The sequence below is a fragment of the Orcinus orca genome, chromosome 15 (genome assembly GCF_937001465.1).
Source record: "Orcinus orca chromosome 15, mOrcOrc1.1, whole genome shotgun sequence".
Classification (NCBI taxonomy): Eukaryota; Metazoa; Chordata; class Mammalia; order Artiodactyla; family Delphinidae; genus Orcinus; species Orcinus orca.
In genome coordinates, this window is record NC_064573.1 from 74604959 (window position 1) to 74619310 (window position 14352).

Sequence of the window (14352 nt, forward strand, 5' to 3'; positions counted from 1 at the left end):
CGCGTCCAGAGCCTGTGCTCCACAATGGGAGAGGCCACAACAGTGAGAGGCCCGTGTACCCCCCCAAAAAAAATATATATATATATATTTTTTTTTTTAATTTGTCATCCAAACACCCCAGTTGTAATCCAAAATGACAATTCCTCAGTCCACGGAGGGCGGTTATGAGAACAGAATTCAACCCTCCTTTTCTCCACTGAATGGAAATACCAGCTATCCAGGAATTATCATGAAAGCGGATAGAGAGAGTTAGATCTACGCTTCCTGGCTGAGCAGACTGAGAACTTCCGGATCAACTCTCTAGCAGGATGGACTGTTTAGAGGGCTGTGTCAGGGCACTGGAACAAAGCAGAAGCTTACCTGCTGGATACAGTTAGAAGCCATGCCTTTTTAACTCAGGAGAATAGGTCCTTTCTGATCCTAAGAGCTTGGCAGCAGAGCATATTCATTCCAATCTCTGCTTTTCTTTCACTAATTACTTTCTCCTTGCCAGATACAGCTCCTGACGTTACTAATCTGAGACACGCCCTCCTACACATGTATCCCAAGCCAGGCGAACTCATGAAAGGACTCACGGGTCCCATATTGTCCAGATGTTTCCTGAGTGCCTACAGTGAGGCAAGAACTGCACTGAACTTCAAGAGACAGAAAGAAAGAGAGAAAGATGCCCAGTCTGGGACTTCCCTGGTGGCGCAGTGGTTGAGAATCTGCCTGCCAATGCAGGGGACATGGGTTCGATCCCTGGTCCAGGAAGATCCCACGTGCCGCGGAGCAACTAAGCCCATGCGCCTCAAGTACTGAGCCTGCGCTCTAGAGCCCGCGAGCCACAACTACTGAGCCTGTGTGCCGCAGCTACTGAAGCCTGCGTGCCTAGAGCCCGTGCTCCACAACAAGAGAAGCCACCACAATAAGAAGTCCACGCACAGCAACTAGAGAAAGCCCGTGCGCAGCAACGAAGACCCCATGTAGCCAAAAAAAAAAAAAAACTCCACCTGCCCATAGGCTGATCTACTCTCTCAGTTGAGCCTTGATTGTCCTTTGTGCTCTCAACTCCTGCCACTGTGCCGTCCTATCAGAATTTACTGCCAGGGCTACAAACTCAAATGCCTGCAGGCACCAGGCAGGTAGCAAACGTGGGAAGCTGGGGTGTGTGAGACGGCAGGTGCTGAGCCCTCAAGCTGTGAACAAGCATAATACCTGCTTAAAATACCATTCAGGCCGAACCAAACAAGTCCCATCATGTGCCTAGGCCACCCCCTGCCACCTGGTCTTGCCACCCATTTCCAACCACTCTTTGCAGGGCAGCCTGAGTGAATTTGCAGACGCTCCCCTGAAATGTGACCGTGTCACTCCCCTGCTTAAAGCACTCTGGGACTCCTGCATCACCCCCAAGATGAAGTCCCACTCCTCAGCACGGCCCTGGAGGCGGAGAGACCCCCCCAAGATCTGGATCCAATCTCTCCTCCCCGCCCACCAGTCAAAGCGCCAACCACACCCACCCGTCCACTCCAACTCCTCTACACCTCTGCTCCCCTGCTCCTTTCCTTGAGATGGTCTTTCACTTCCAGCTTCCACTTCCTGCTTCCTGTTCATCTGCTCTTTAAAAACTGAGCACAATAAAGCTTAATCTCTCTAAAGCCTTTACTGATGTGCTCCCTCCCCAAATCAAGCAGACTGACTCCATCTCCTGCCCCAATATTTCACCTCCTTGGGAAGGCACTTCCACCTCCCCTGCCCATCCTTACTCTCTCCTCCTCTAAATCCGCCCACGGTTACAATAAAAGCCACAAAAGTAGCACGTCATATACTCGTCTGTCTTATTGCCAACCAGACCATAAATCCTTCACGAGCCATAACTAGATCTGCTACGTTTCTGTGACCTCCGCAACAGCGGTTCTAAGCTCTGAAGAAATCCATGCCGGCCAGTTGAAAAACTCTTAGCTTTTCAGTTGACAAGATGACAACGATTCAAGAAAAAAAAGAATTAGAAGACAACTAGCTATTAAACTATTAATTATTTTTAAACTTCTAATGCCCACTTGAATCTTTATCACACATCTCAAAGTCAAAGCAACAACAACAACAAAAAAAAGAGTCCCATGATCAAATAGCTAAGAAAAGAGAAGAGGGACTTCCCTGGTGGTCCAGTGGTAAAGAATCCGCCTGCCAATGCAGGGGACGCAGGTTCGATCCCTGGTCAGGGAACTGGGATCCCACATGCCACAGGGCAACTACGCCCGCGCGCGCCACAACTATGGAGCTTGCACGCCTCAATGAGAGAGACTGCGTGTTGCAACGAAGAGCCCACATGCCGCAACTAAGACCCGACACAGCAATAAATAAATAAATAAATAATAAAATAAATCTTTAAGAAAAGAGAGAAGACAGTTGTAAAGTTGGATGCAGATATGAAAGAAGGAGCAAAGGGCACTCCCACACGGAGAGTATCAGGTGAACTGCAACCCAGAGGAAGCAAGGAATAAACAGAAGAGAAAGATGAAGGGGATCCCGGGAGATGCACCCACCTGCTCTGTCCTCCCACCTCACCTGCCTGGCCTGGCTCTACCAGGGATCGAACCCGCACCCCCTGCGGTGGAAGCGCGGAGTCTTAACCCACTGGACCGCCAGGGAAGTCCCGAAATCCGGTCTTTCTTTAGGTGAAGCACACAGAGGCAGAGAAAAGTTTTCCCCCAGCCAGCTCCGAATCTCACGGAACGGCGTCCAATGGTGAAGAACCTCTCCGAGGCCACGGAGAGCACATCCGTTGGTTCTGTATTGTTTCCTTATTTTGAAGGAGTTCGTTCCGAACAGAAAACAAAGGCTGAACAGGTAGGTTCTATGTCGTAAAGTAGCAGCCGCTGACTAGATTTTACTCAGCTGGCTGTTTGGGAAATGTGAAACGGTTGCTGATATGTAAAAGTCAGAAGGCTTCCGACGAAAAGCGTAGGTTTTGATTTCTCTGGAAACACTGGAAAATGTAGTCACAAGCAGCCCGTGAGCCCACATGGTAACGAATGGCCAGAGGGAAGTAGCAGCCAGCCCACCAGACAGCACGTGCGCTCCCCAGCGTGTCCCCGGCCCACCCGGGCCCAGGGCAGCCACGTGCTCAGGCACTTCCTACAAGGTCACTTCAGCTGAACCACAGCCTCTCAAGTGCTTTGAGCAGAGAGAGAGCCATATGTTTTTATGAGTAGATAAGTACCTCCAACAAAAAGCAAACACAGCAGAGGGGGTCACCAGTGCAAAAGGCAACCCAAGCACTGATGGCCTGAATCAGTTCTCCTGTCCAGGGACACCCTCGAGGCAAGTGATGATAGGGGGTCACCTGCCCCTGGGAACCAGTGACCTTGGGGGATGGCCCTCCTCAGCCACCCCAGCTGGCCTTTTGAGTCTCGTGCCCTGCTCCAAGGCCGGCCCTCCTTTGCCCTTCCTTTCCCAAATCTTGACTCCTATGAGTTCCCATTTTCAGCCCAAACTGTCTTGTTCCAGCCACAATGATGTGAAGTTTAGCCAAATGCCTGTGCGTTGGAAAAGGGCGTACGCTGAGGGGAAAGCTGCATGAAGTCACGGCTGTCCTTTGCGGTCTGTTGTTTTTTCACTTGCCCATCTTTTCTAGTTTCTCAGTGATGACCCGATACCACGTGTACAATGAAACCCCCGTAAGTTTTGCTGTTTTTATAACACGAAAGGGAGTTCCAGGTATGGAGCCCCAATTGAGAGTAACATGCCTTGCAGGAAATAAAAGTTTAACTGAAAAAAAAAAGAGATGAAGGTATAGATATCATAGAAACCAACTTCCTTTTGGAAAAGAAACTCTGGCCTAAAGTTCTACCTCTTTCACAAAGCTTTGCTTCCCGGCGTGCAGCACATCAGCTCAGAATCGGAGTTCCCGAATCAGAAGACCTGGGTTCCAATGCTGCAGCCGACACTTCCTGGCTGTGTGACCCTGGGTAAGTTTCAACCTCTCAGAGTGTCAGTTTCCTCTTCCGTCAGATGCAGATGCTGAACCGACCGCACAGATCTGCTGGGAGGACCCAATGACTGAGATGGCACATGTAAAGTGCTTTCAGACACTGCCTGGCACGTGATAGGGGCTCAATACCCATGAGCCATTATTATTATTTTATTTATTTATTTGTTTTGGCTGCATTGGGCCTTCGCTGCTGCGCGCAGACTTTCTCTAGTTGCGGCGAGCGGGGGCTACTCTTGGTTGCGGTGCGTGGGCTTCTCATTGCGGGGGCTCTCTTATTGTAGAGCACGGGCTCTAGGCGCCCAGGCTTCAGCAGTTGTGGCCCCCAGGCTCTAGAGCGCAGGCTCAGTAGTTGTGGTGCACGGGCTTAGTTGCTCCACGGCATGTGGGAATCTTCCCGGACCAGGGATCAAACCCGTGTTCCCTGCATTGGCAGGCGGATTCTTAACCACTGCACCACCAGGGAAGTCCCGAGCCATTATTTTTATTGTGAATGACCTTACTCAGCTTGGACTGATGAGGAGAAAAGGGAGAGAGTCAGGAAATGTCCAAATCAGGGAAGTCACCCAGCAAAGGGAGTCCTATGGACTCCCTGAGCATGAAGGTGGGATGGGGATGGTCCTGGGACCGATGTCCCTCCTGAGGGCTTGATCGCTTTGTGCCTCCTCTGGGTTTCCTTGCAGGGCCACCGTGCTGTGATTCGCAAGGCAACCCTGGGGGCGGGCACCGCAGCCAGGGGCCATCAGAGCCCTCCCACGTTCCCTCCCTGACTTGGAGGCTGAGAAGTTGAGTGTTCTGCCTCATGAAGCGCTCCTGGAGCAAATGCGAACTTAGCCCCCATAAGGCGATGGGTAAAGAGCAGTTCAGCAGCCGCTCCAGCCTACGCCCAGCTGCCACAACTGCCATTTTGTCACGGTAGCTTTCGGCGTGCGGAGGGGAGAGATGGCATTTCATGGCGGGGGGCCTGAGGCAACAGACAGGATCCCCCATGAAGACTCGGAGGATGGAGGAAGCGAAAGGCTTCAAGTGTGGGTTACGAGGCTGGAAGCCAGCAGGCCGGATGCTTGCTCATTTGAATTGGTGCCTCCGCCGGCCTGGTGACACAGGCATTCTGCCTTGGCGGGGCCCTAGGAAAGCCAGGGGACCAACTCCCGTGGAGCCAAATGCCCAAGCTCCCTGGGAAGCCGTGAAAATCTAACTGCTGTTCCGGCTCCAGTTGCCATGCTGCTTTTGCTTCCCAGCTTGGCGGGGACCACCTGCTGTGCCAGGAGTGGGCCAGAAAAGGATTCAGACCTCGGCCTGGGTTCAGCACCCCCACTCATGCACTGTGATCTTCCAAAGAAGAAGCCTAGTCTCTGGTCATGACAATAATGCCTAGGACTGGCTGAGCCCTTACCATGGGCATCACACACGTGATCTCACTAAATCCCCACGATAGCTCTACTGGAAGATACTATCATGATCCCACCGTACAGATGACGACGTTGAGGCTTAGAGATGCTAAGTTCCAAACTCAGCTAGGATTGGAAGCCTGCAGCTCGACTCCAGACCCCGAATGCTTAACCATTCCACCACCCAGGGTTATCACAAGTGACAAAAGCTACCCAAGTCCTCGGCCTTTATTTATCGTTTGGCAAGTATGCTGGGGAAGCTTGGTCAGAGAAAGAACAACAGACACAGATTTCTGTGACGGAGCACCTACCCTGGGGTTAGTCACCCTTGGGAATACAGCCCCACTGCTCTATCCCAGCTCGTGTTGGCTACACCTGCCCTGAGGCCAACAGCTCTGGCCCACCTTGACTAAGACAGGTGCCAGCTGGCTGTGGCTGCAGGAAAACTCTGGAAAAGGAGCCAGGGTGCCTGCCGTGTGTTGGCCCCTGCAAATGGGCAGTGGCCCTCCACCTTGTACTGGGTCTCAGGTTAACTCCTGATGGTACATTAGGCAGAGGGGCAAAGGAGGGAGAGGGGGTCCTCTGCTCTATCACCTTAGGCCTTATCCCTGCATGGCCTGTCACCAGAAAGCCATGAACCACCAGCACCAAAGTAGTGCATGAGACAAAGTGCCCTGCTCAAGCCTCAGCCACCGCCTGGCCCACAATCCTTTTACCACCCAGAAAAGGCCGACAGTACAGGCCCATCTTAGGCAGCTGTTGGGTTTAAAGGCAGTGAGAAGGCAAAAGCTGAGTGTGACCAGAAGTCCCCTGGAAAATCCCTCGTATTGCCCACAATATTCAGGCTCTATGGTCTAGAGATGGTCCAGACCGCGGACTGATGCGCAATGCAGACAATGGGCTATCTCAAACTGCACTGTCAAACGCCAACCCCGCTGACTATTTTCAAGGTATTCCTAATTCCATGCTTTAAATACCTTTGCTCATACCTGCCTCCTTTATCAACCTGACACCCCCTGCCTGTGAGTCATTCATTAGCATTTCAGCAGCTACTCTTATAGCCCAGAGATGTCTGAGTCCTGGATAAAATCCATCCTTTCCCATATAAGGAAAAAAAAATCCAAACCCTCCAGTTTCCTTTAGGGATAATTCCCCAGCATTGATCACCCCTAGCATAGGGTCAAAGGGCACAGGCGGCACAGCCAGATTCCTGGGGACCGCACCTAAGGAAAGGGCAGGAGTGTTATGGGCTGAATTGTGTCCCCCCCCTAAAATTTCTATGTTGAAGTCCCAACCCCCGGGCCTCAGGATGTGACTGTATTCAGAGACAGAGCCTTTAAAGAGGTAATTAAGGTAAAATGAGGTCATATGGGTGAGCCTTAATCCAATAGGACTGGTATCCTTATAAGAAGAGATTAGGACACAGACTCACAAGCTGAGGACACAGTGAGAAGGCAACTGTCCAGGAGTCAAGGAGAGAGGCCTCAGACAAACCAACCCTGCCGACACCCTGATCTTGGACTTCCAGCCTCCAGAACTGTGAGACAATACATTTCCACTGCTGAAGTACCCGCCCCGCCCCCTCTGTGGAATTTTGTCATGGCAGCCCGAGCACACTGAGACAGGGAGCGTGTGGTACATAGCCAGAGGAAGGCACCAGTGACAGCTGCTGGGTCAGGGCGGAGGCCCAGGGTCAATCAAGGCACACACCCTCAGAGAGCTGGCTTAGTTCTCAGTGGCAGTCGTGCCCACACAGCTGCCAATTCTGCTGAAGGCCTCTGTCTACATTCTATTTTCGTTTTTTTAAATTGGAACTTGTAAGTTTTATTTATAAAAATGATAACAGAAACTTTCTTACTTTTTAAAGACTATTATTAAGTACGCTGCATTTAGTTTCCTTTAGAGAAATGCTATTTTTCAAGGATTTTGTTTTTATAAAACTTTTTTTCTCTTCCCTTCTGTCTGCATACTGCCAATGCCTTAACACCTCAAGGGTTTCTATCAGCCACAGACCGGGGGGCAATGATGGCAGCCCCCAGGACAATCAGCTGTGCTGGGAGTGATAAGACTCCAACCACTGGCGAACAGAGGCAGGAGGGGCTGCTGCCCACCTCTGACTGGGCCCTCAGACAGCCCCTCCCATGAGCTAAAAGGCCTCAGAGACCCAACTAGGTTTATTTGGACCATGACTTGTTGAGTGCCTGCATACGGTAGGCATCAAGCTAGGTGATGCACAGATGAATGAACACCTGGGGCCTTGGAGGTGATCAGATGGTTAAACAAGTCATTTCCGCACAGTAAGTAGCCATAATAATGGAAGACTAGACCAGATACCAAAGCAGAAAAGGGTGAGTAATTAGCCCCATCGGGAATAGGAGGTCCAGTGAAGGCTTCAAAGAGATGGGACTATCAGCAGGATTGTCAAGACAGAACTGAAGCTCATGAGTAAACAAGAGCCTGGGGAAAGCATGCCAGACAGTTACCAGCAAGGCGGAGAGGTTTAAGAATATACCGGGGATTCCGAGAACTAGAGTTGTGGGTTGAAGCAGGAAATGGGACTGGTCAGGCAAGAAGGCACTAGAACACACATGCTGGCTAAGGAGCTTGGCCGTCATCCTGTAAGGGACAGGAAGGTCCTGGGGGTGGCAAGCTGGGGAAGTTACAGGCAGGCCTCAGAGATGCTGTGGGTTCAGTTCCAGACCACTGCGATCAAATGAATATCGCCATAAAGTGAGTCACATGAAGTTTTTGGTTTCCCAGTGCATATAAAAGTTATGTCTACACTATACTGTAGTCTATTAATTGTTCAATAGCATTATGCTAAAAAACAATGCACACACCTTAATGAAAAAATACTTTGTTGCTAAAAAATGCTAACCATGGGACTTCCCTGGTGGCGTAGTGGTTAAGAATCTGCCTGCCAATGCAGGGGACACGGGTTCGGGCCCTCGTCTGGCAAGATCCCACATGCCACGGAGCAACTAAGCCCGTGCGCCACAACTACTGAGCCTGTGCTCTAGAGCCCGCGAGCCACAAGTACTGAAGCCCACGTGCCACAACTACTGAAGCCCACACACGCCTAGAGCCCGTGCTCTGCAACAAGAGAAGCCACCGCAATGAGAAGCCCACGCACCGCAATGAAGAGTAGCCCCCGCTCGCTGCAACTAGAGAAAGCCCACGTGCAGCAACGAAGACCCAACGCAGCCAAAAGTAAATAAATAAAATAAATAAATTTATATTAAAAAAAATGCTAACCATCGTCTGAGCCTTCAGTGAATCGTAATCTTTTTGCTAGTAGAGGGTTTGAAATATTGCAAGAATTACCAAAATGTGACACCGAGACAGGAAGTGAGCAAATGCTGTTGGGAAAACTGGTGCTGAGAGACTTGTTGGATGCAGGGTTGCCACAAACCTTCGATTTGTAAAAAACGCAGTATCTGTGAAGTGCAGTAAAACAAGGTACGCCCACACCAGGTCAGATTTGTGTTTTAGACGGACTGCTCCGAGAAGCGGGCATAGGGGACCTTGAGAAGAAAGTCAATGCCAAAATCCAAGCATGAAATAAGAAAGGCCCATACGGAGGAGATGGAGCAGGCAGGCCGCCTCTGAAATCTCTCCTTTCCTCTAAGAGGCACTACTGTTTTTCCTAGCCAGGCTTGGAAGGTTATAGCCATTAGTTCTTAGAGATTTTAGCAAATATCGCAGGAAGAGGATTAGACAGGAAACTGAGGCACTAGTGCACTTCGCAGAAAGCACAGTTTCCCTGGACCCCATCAGTTGTTTATTTTGTTTTTCTTAAACGAACTAAAAATGAGCCACCGACTTCGCCAAGAAATGAATGGCCTTACTAGCGGGCTATCCAAGGTTAGTTTTATTGTCTACTTGGCCTATTTCCCAATCATCAAGCGCCTTCATCGTTTCAAAACCTGATCTTGACGCAGAACTAGGCTGCTCTTCCCACTTTGATCCTTCAGGAGACCTGGACAGCCTGTCATCAACACCGATACTGTGGGAGGACTTAAAAGTGGCACCCACAACAATGATTAGGAGTCCAATTTAGAACCTTGAGCCTGGCTATTTCCAGAATGATCCATACCCTGTGCATATCAACCACCCTCCCTCCAGTCCATTCCCTCATTGGCGATGGACTTAACCGCTCCCCTCACTAGGGGGTATCCTACTCTGAAGCTGAGACAATGTCACATTCATTTACATCCCTTTCCCCAAAGCACCTTACATGGTGGTGTTAGAGGGAAGATCAGAGAGACACTGCTGCTTGCTAGCTGTGTGACCTTGGACAAGTTACTTAACCTCTCTGAGGCTTTGCTTCCCCAGTAAATATGGATAATAACAATAACTCCACCTTTAGGTTATATGATGAGATAATATATGTAAATGCTAAGAACTAGCACTCACACTCATTAAAGGCTTGTGAAGGAGGAAAAGGAGAGGGAGGAGGGGAGGAGGAGGAAAAAGGGAGGAAGAGGAGGGGAAGGAACTCTGGGGTCAGTCCTCGGTTCAAATCTCTGCTCAACCGCTTGCTTGGCTGTGTGACATCAGGCAAGTTCCTTAACCTCTCTGACTCACCGTTTTCTCCTCCGTAAAATAGGGATAATACTGTCTAACTTGCAAAAAGGATCTTAGTTAGGATAACAGGTGAGAAAGAGCCTGAGGGGAGGGGGAAGGGTAAGCTGTGACAAAGCGAGAGAGTGGCATGGACATATATACACTACCAAACATAAGGTAGATAGCTAGTGGGAAGCAGTCACATAGCACAGGGAGATCAGCTCGGTACTTTGTGACCACCTAGAGGGGTGGGATAGGGAGGGTGGGAGGGAGGGAGACGCAAGAGGGAAGAGATATGGGAACATATGTATATGTATAACTGATTCACTTTGTTATAAAGCAGAAACTAACACACCATTGTAAAGCAATTATACTCCAATAAAGATGTTAAGAAAAAAAAAGAGCCTGACACTTAGCTTGCCAACTCTAGGGTATTTAAGGAGTGGGCCTGAAATCACAGCCACTGATTTCTTGGTCCTGAATGGCACTTAGGGAAAAATCTGGTCTACTTTCTAATCTTCCTCGATCGCCCAGCTCTGCCACTCTGGATGGGTGAACACGCTAAAGCAAAGAGAGGCCAGTTTAGAGGGAGCCAGGCCTCCCATTGCACCCCCATCCACGGGAACAATGCTGTCCTTCACCACTTCCAAGGGGAGGCTGTTAAGCTTCCTGCAAGCCAACTGTGTTCTCTCTGGACAAAGGAGATGGGAGAGCCAGGCTCATCTTTCCCTGGACCCAAGCAATACCCCTGGCTCAACAGTATGGCTTGTGGGTAGAATTTCCATCTGCTAAGGAGACCCTAAAGCACTAGCCCCTGACATCTTAGGACCCTCCATAAAAGGCAAGTTATTTTAAGCCTCTCTTGGACCCAAGGTCTGAGCAAACGAAGCAAATGGCTTCGGGACAAGAAAGGTTTTTAAGGCCTCTCGTTCTGCCAGAAACACACTTAAAATCTAAAAAATTTAAAACTCGCAACCTCTCGCGGGTTCACTTTGTGCTGCTGGGCTTTGGTTTAGAGGAAGACAAAGCAAAACCCCAAACCCTCAAATCAATGGTTCACGACAAATGCTTGCCGCCTTCCACCCTGTCCCGGGCAGTACAAGGACTGAGTGCCAGTGGGGAGAAGCAGTCAACTCCACTTTCCTGCCAAAGATCAGGCAGACAGAGACCAATGTTGAAATCTGTTTCTTTTTTTAACTAGGAATGGGGCAGGGAAGCTAGCCAAGGAGTAGGTTTGCCTGAGGTCCCCACCAAGCATCCATGAACAAAACCAGGGTACCACAGGCGCAAGAGAGGGGAGGCGCTGAGGGAAGCAGGGCAGGCTAGTCCCGGAAAGCACCCCAAAATTGAGGGTGCAGGATTAGGACCCCACAGGATTAGTCTCCCAGTAGTTTCTGTGTCAGAACTTGGGAGTCAAACGTGGGGTCAGGCATTCAGGTACATGCATCTACCAACAGAGCACCAAGCCCACAACTCGCCCCCTGAAACAGAAAAGCTGCACCCCCTCCCCCAGCCCACCCTACCATCTTACTTCTGCTGGGCAGATCCTCTTGGCCCAGGCCGTTGGAGGGAGCTAGTAGGGTGCTGCCACCCTCATCCAAGGTCAGGATGAGGGGAACGTCGTCATCTAAACTCACGGCCATGTTCTCCTCTCCTATAGCCCTCAGGATGTGATGTCCAGAGCTTTAAGTAGTCTCTGCTTCGAGCTCCAGTTCAAAGCCACTGGCCCAGAGGTGCTTCTTAGAAACTCCTCCATCAGTGGCATCTTCTAGGGTTTGGGGGATTAAAAAAAAAAAAAAGGACAATTATCAAAATACAACCACTACTGATGAAAATGTTCTGGAATTAGATAGTGGTGATGGGTACATAACCTTACAAATATACTAAAAACCACAGAATGGTACCCTTTAAGATGTAAGATGATGGATCTTATAGTAACGTGAATTATATTTCAATAAAAAAGAGTATTGCAGTATAATAGCACTAAAATTCTGTGCAAGATTAAATACTGAAAAGTTAAGGGTAATTATGTTTGGAGATTGGGATTATGGCTAATATGTTCCCCCTCTACCCTTCTTAACCCTTGTTTGTGTGTGAATTTTCAGAGGTTTCAAAGACTTAAAAATATATATACATATTCAACCATTCAAACAATAGTAGTTAATACTCAGTGAGTGCTTACTATATGCTGGGGCTCTTCTATCAATTTTTAAGTAAAGCTGATTGAAACTTCGTAATAGATAAGTAGGATTATTATCCCCCATTACAGAGGGGGGGACTTAAGGCTTAACTTAGAGAAGTTAAGTAATTTACTTGTCCAAGAACCCACAGTTGGAAAGCCAAGCTTTGAACTACACAATCTGACTCCAGACCTGTGCTCCCCGCCAGCATACTACAATTCCTCCATGTCCCAGCCCTGGTATTTAGGCAGCACTTAGCTCCAATGATCTATAAAGAGTTAGTGTGCCAGGTCATCTAGATTTGCCCATATCATTCTTATTACTCTCCTAGATTTAGGTATTTGGGGAGGAAGGGAAAGAGACTAGAATATTTTTTTAAGTGATGTCCGGAGTCACACAGCAAAAACGCTCATTCTGAACTCCCAATTCAAAACGGTCAGAACTAGCCTGTTACAGTTCCTATTTATAAACATTCCCATTTCCGCTGAGGAGGACCAAAAGAAAAGCAAACACTCAGCAGATCTAACAGCAGACCTTTGAACTTGAAAACAACAGCAGGTTCCTTCCTCAAACTGCTGTATTCTGGTCTCGATCAAGTTTGCCTCCAAACTAACCCACTGAATGGCAACCCATCAATTTACTTCCTTCACGAATCACCAGGACAATCCAGGGCAGGCCCCTGTGCATCAGTACCTTCTTAAAATTAGGCAGTAAAAGTGAGCACCATTCTTTGCTGCTAAGCCTGTAGCAGTCTGCCCAGTAAACTTCCTGCGAGATTTTTTTTTTTAAGTTTCCTCCAGATCTGGGGATTAATTTCACTTTTAAATCTCAGTAGTGGGAAGACAGAAAAGGAAATTCCAAATGAGATGTTACCATTTGGCTGTCTTAAGCATTATATGTTTTATTTTTTTTCTTTTTGGCTTAACTTTTTATCACAGCTATTTTCAAACACACTCAAACGTAGAGAGAATATATAAATGAACTTCCCTGTGTCGATCACTCAGCTTTGACAATTATTAACATCTTGTCATTCTCTCCCATATTTATTTTGAAGGCTGGAGAGTCTATTAACTTTCTCAACTCATCAGGGAGAGCTTTTTTAATTGCATCATTGTTATCAAAATAGCTACTGTTTTTTATTTTAACTGTATAATATATGACTGGTGGCTTGCAATGCATGCATTAGTTCTGTGGATCTCAGCCGGGGTGATTCCCCTGCCACACACACACATTAGCAATGTATGGAGACATTTCTGATTGTCACAAGTAGGGGGTAATAGTAGGTAGAGGCCAGGGATGCCTGGAAACATCCTACCATACACAGGTGAGGCCCACCACAACATAGAAATATGTGGCTCAAAATGTGAATAGTACTGCTGTTAGGAAATCTTACTTAGCTAATGTCCCCACTTCACAGATGAGGAAACTGAGTCTTAGCAGGGTTAACTTAACCTGCTTCTTGTAAATAAACAGCAAGGAAGTGACACAGTCCAAATTTCAACCCAGGCAGTCTGAAGTCAGGGACCCTCCCCACTTAACCATTACCCTTCATCTCTTCCCAGACGGTCCCCTCATCTGAATTCAAACCCATTATTTTACAGAGAGGGAAAAGTGAGGCCCAGAGGAGAGAAGGGAAGCACTTGCCCAGGGTCACAGTGCTTCTCCCTCTGTTGAGGAGCCAGAAGGGAAGGGTCACCCCTAGGGACAGGTCCTAGGGAAAGAGGGCAAGCAGGCTTTTGTGGGGTGGGTCGCCTGAGGGCGCCAGGGAGACAAGCAGACGAGGGAGGAGGGTAACGAAGAGGAGTGCGGGCGCCTGCTCCACGTGCTCGTCCTTGCGCCCCTTCTCCCCGCCCCGGGCTTCCCCGGGCGATCCCTACGCTGCGGTCCCCGCAACCAGGGCTGGAGGGAGAGAAAAGCGGCGATGACTTCCCCGCAGGCCCTCTTGGCCCTACCTGCCCGCCTCCCACGTTCCAATGCCCTCACGCCGAGCCCCCTGACCCCTGACCCCTGCCCTCTCCATCAGGCCAACCCTCACACCCCCTGAATTCTTACATGCGCCGCCCCAGCAACCCGGACCGCGCGCCGGGGTCCGGACCGCGCAGCCCAGCCCTCCGGCGCCGCCGCCAAAGCCACGAGCCCGGAACTGTTGCAGCTGCAGCGACCGCCGCAGCCACCGCCACTTCAGCCGCTGCCACCACAGCAGCTGCGCCAGCTCTCCCATCCACCGCCTACTGTCCCTTCCACC

The 14352-nt window shown here is 49.4% G+C and overlaps 1 protein-coding gene across 6 annotated transcripts in view; it reads right to left on the minus strand.

Moving 5' to 3' along the window:
• Window positions 1–14350, minus strand: part of TPCN1 (two pore segment channel 1) — a 64171-nt gene extending 49821 nt beyond the window's left edge. Inside the window, exons 1-2 of one of the 6 annotated variants that reach the window (XM_033408724.2) lie at window positions 14160–14350; window positions 11459–11692 (exon numbers count right to left, since the gene is read on the minus strand). In XM_033408724.2, coding sequence (XP_033264615.1) covers window positions 11459–11570 — 112 coding nt within the window. In that variant the 5' untranslated portion in view covers window positions 11571–11692; window positions 14160–14350. Of the gene's footprint in view, window positions 1–360; window positions 4099–11450; window positions 11696–14159 lie in introns of those variants that run through there. The other 5 variants (XM_004281455.3, XM_033408725.2, XM_049697757.1 and 2 more) reach the window with 5 other exon arrangements.
• Window positions 14351–14352: the final 2 nt, after the last annotated feature.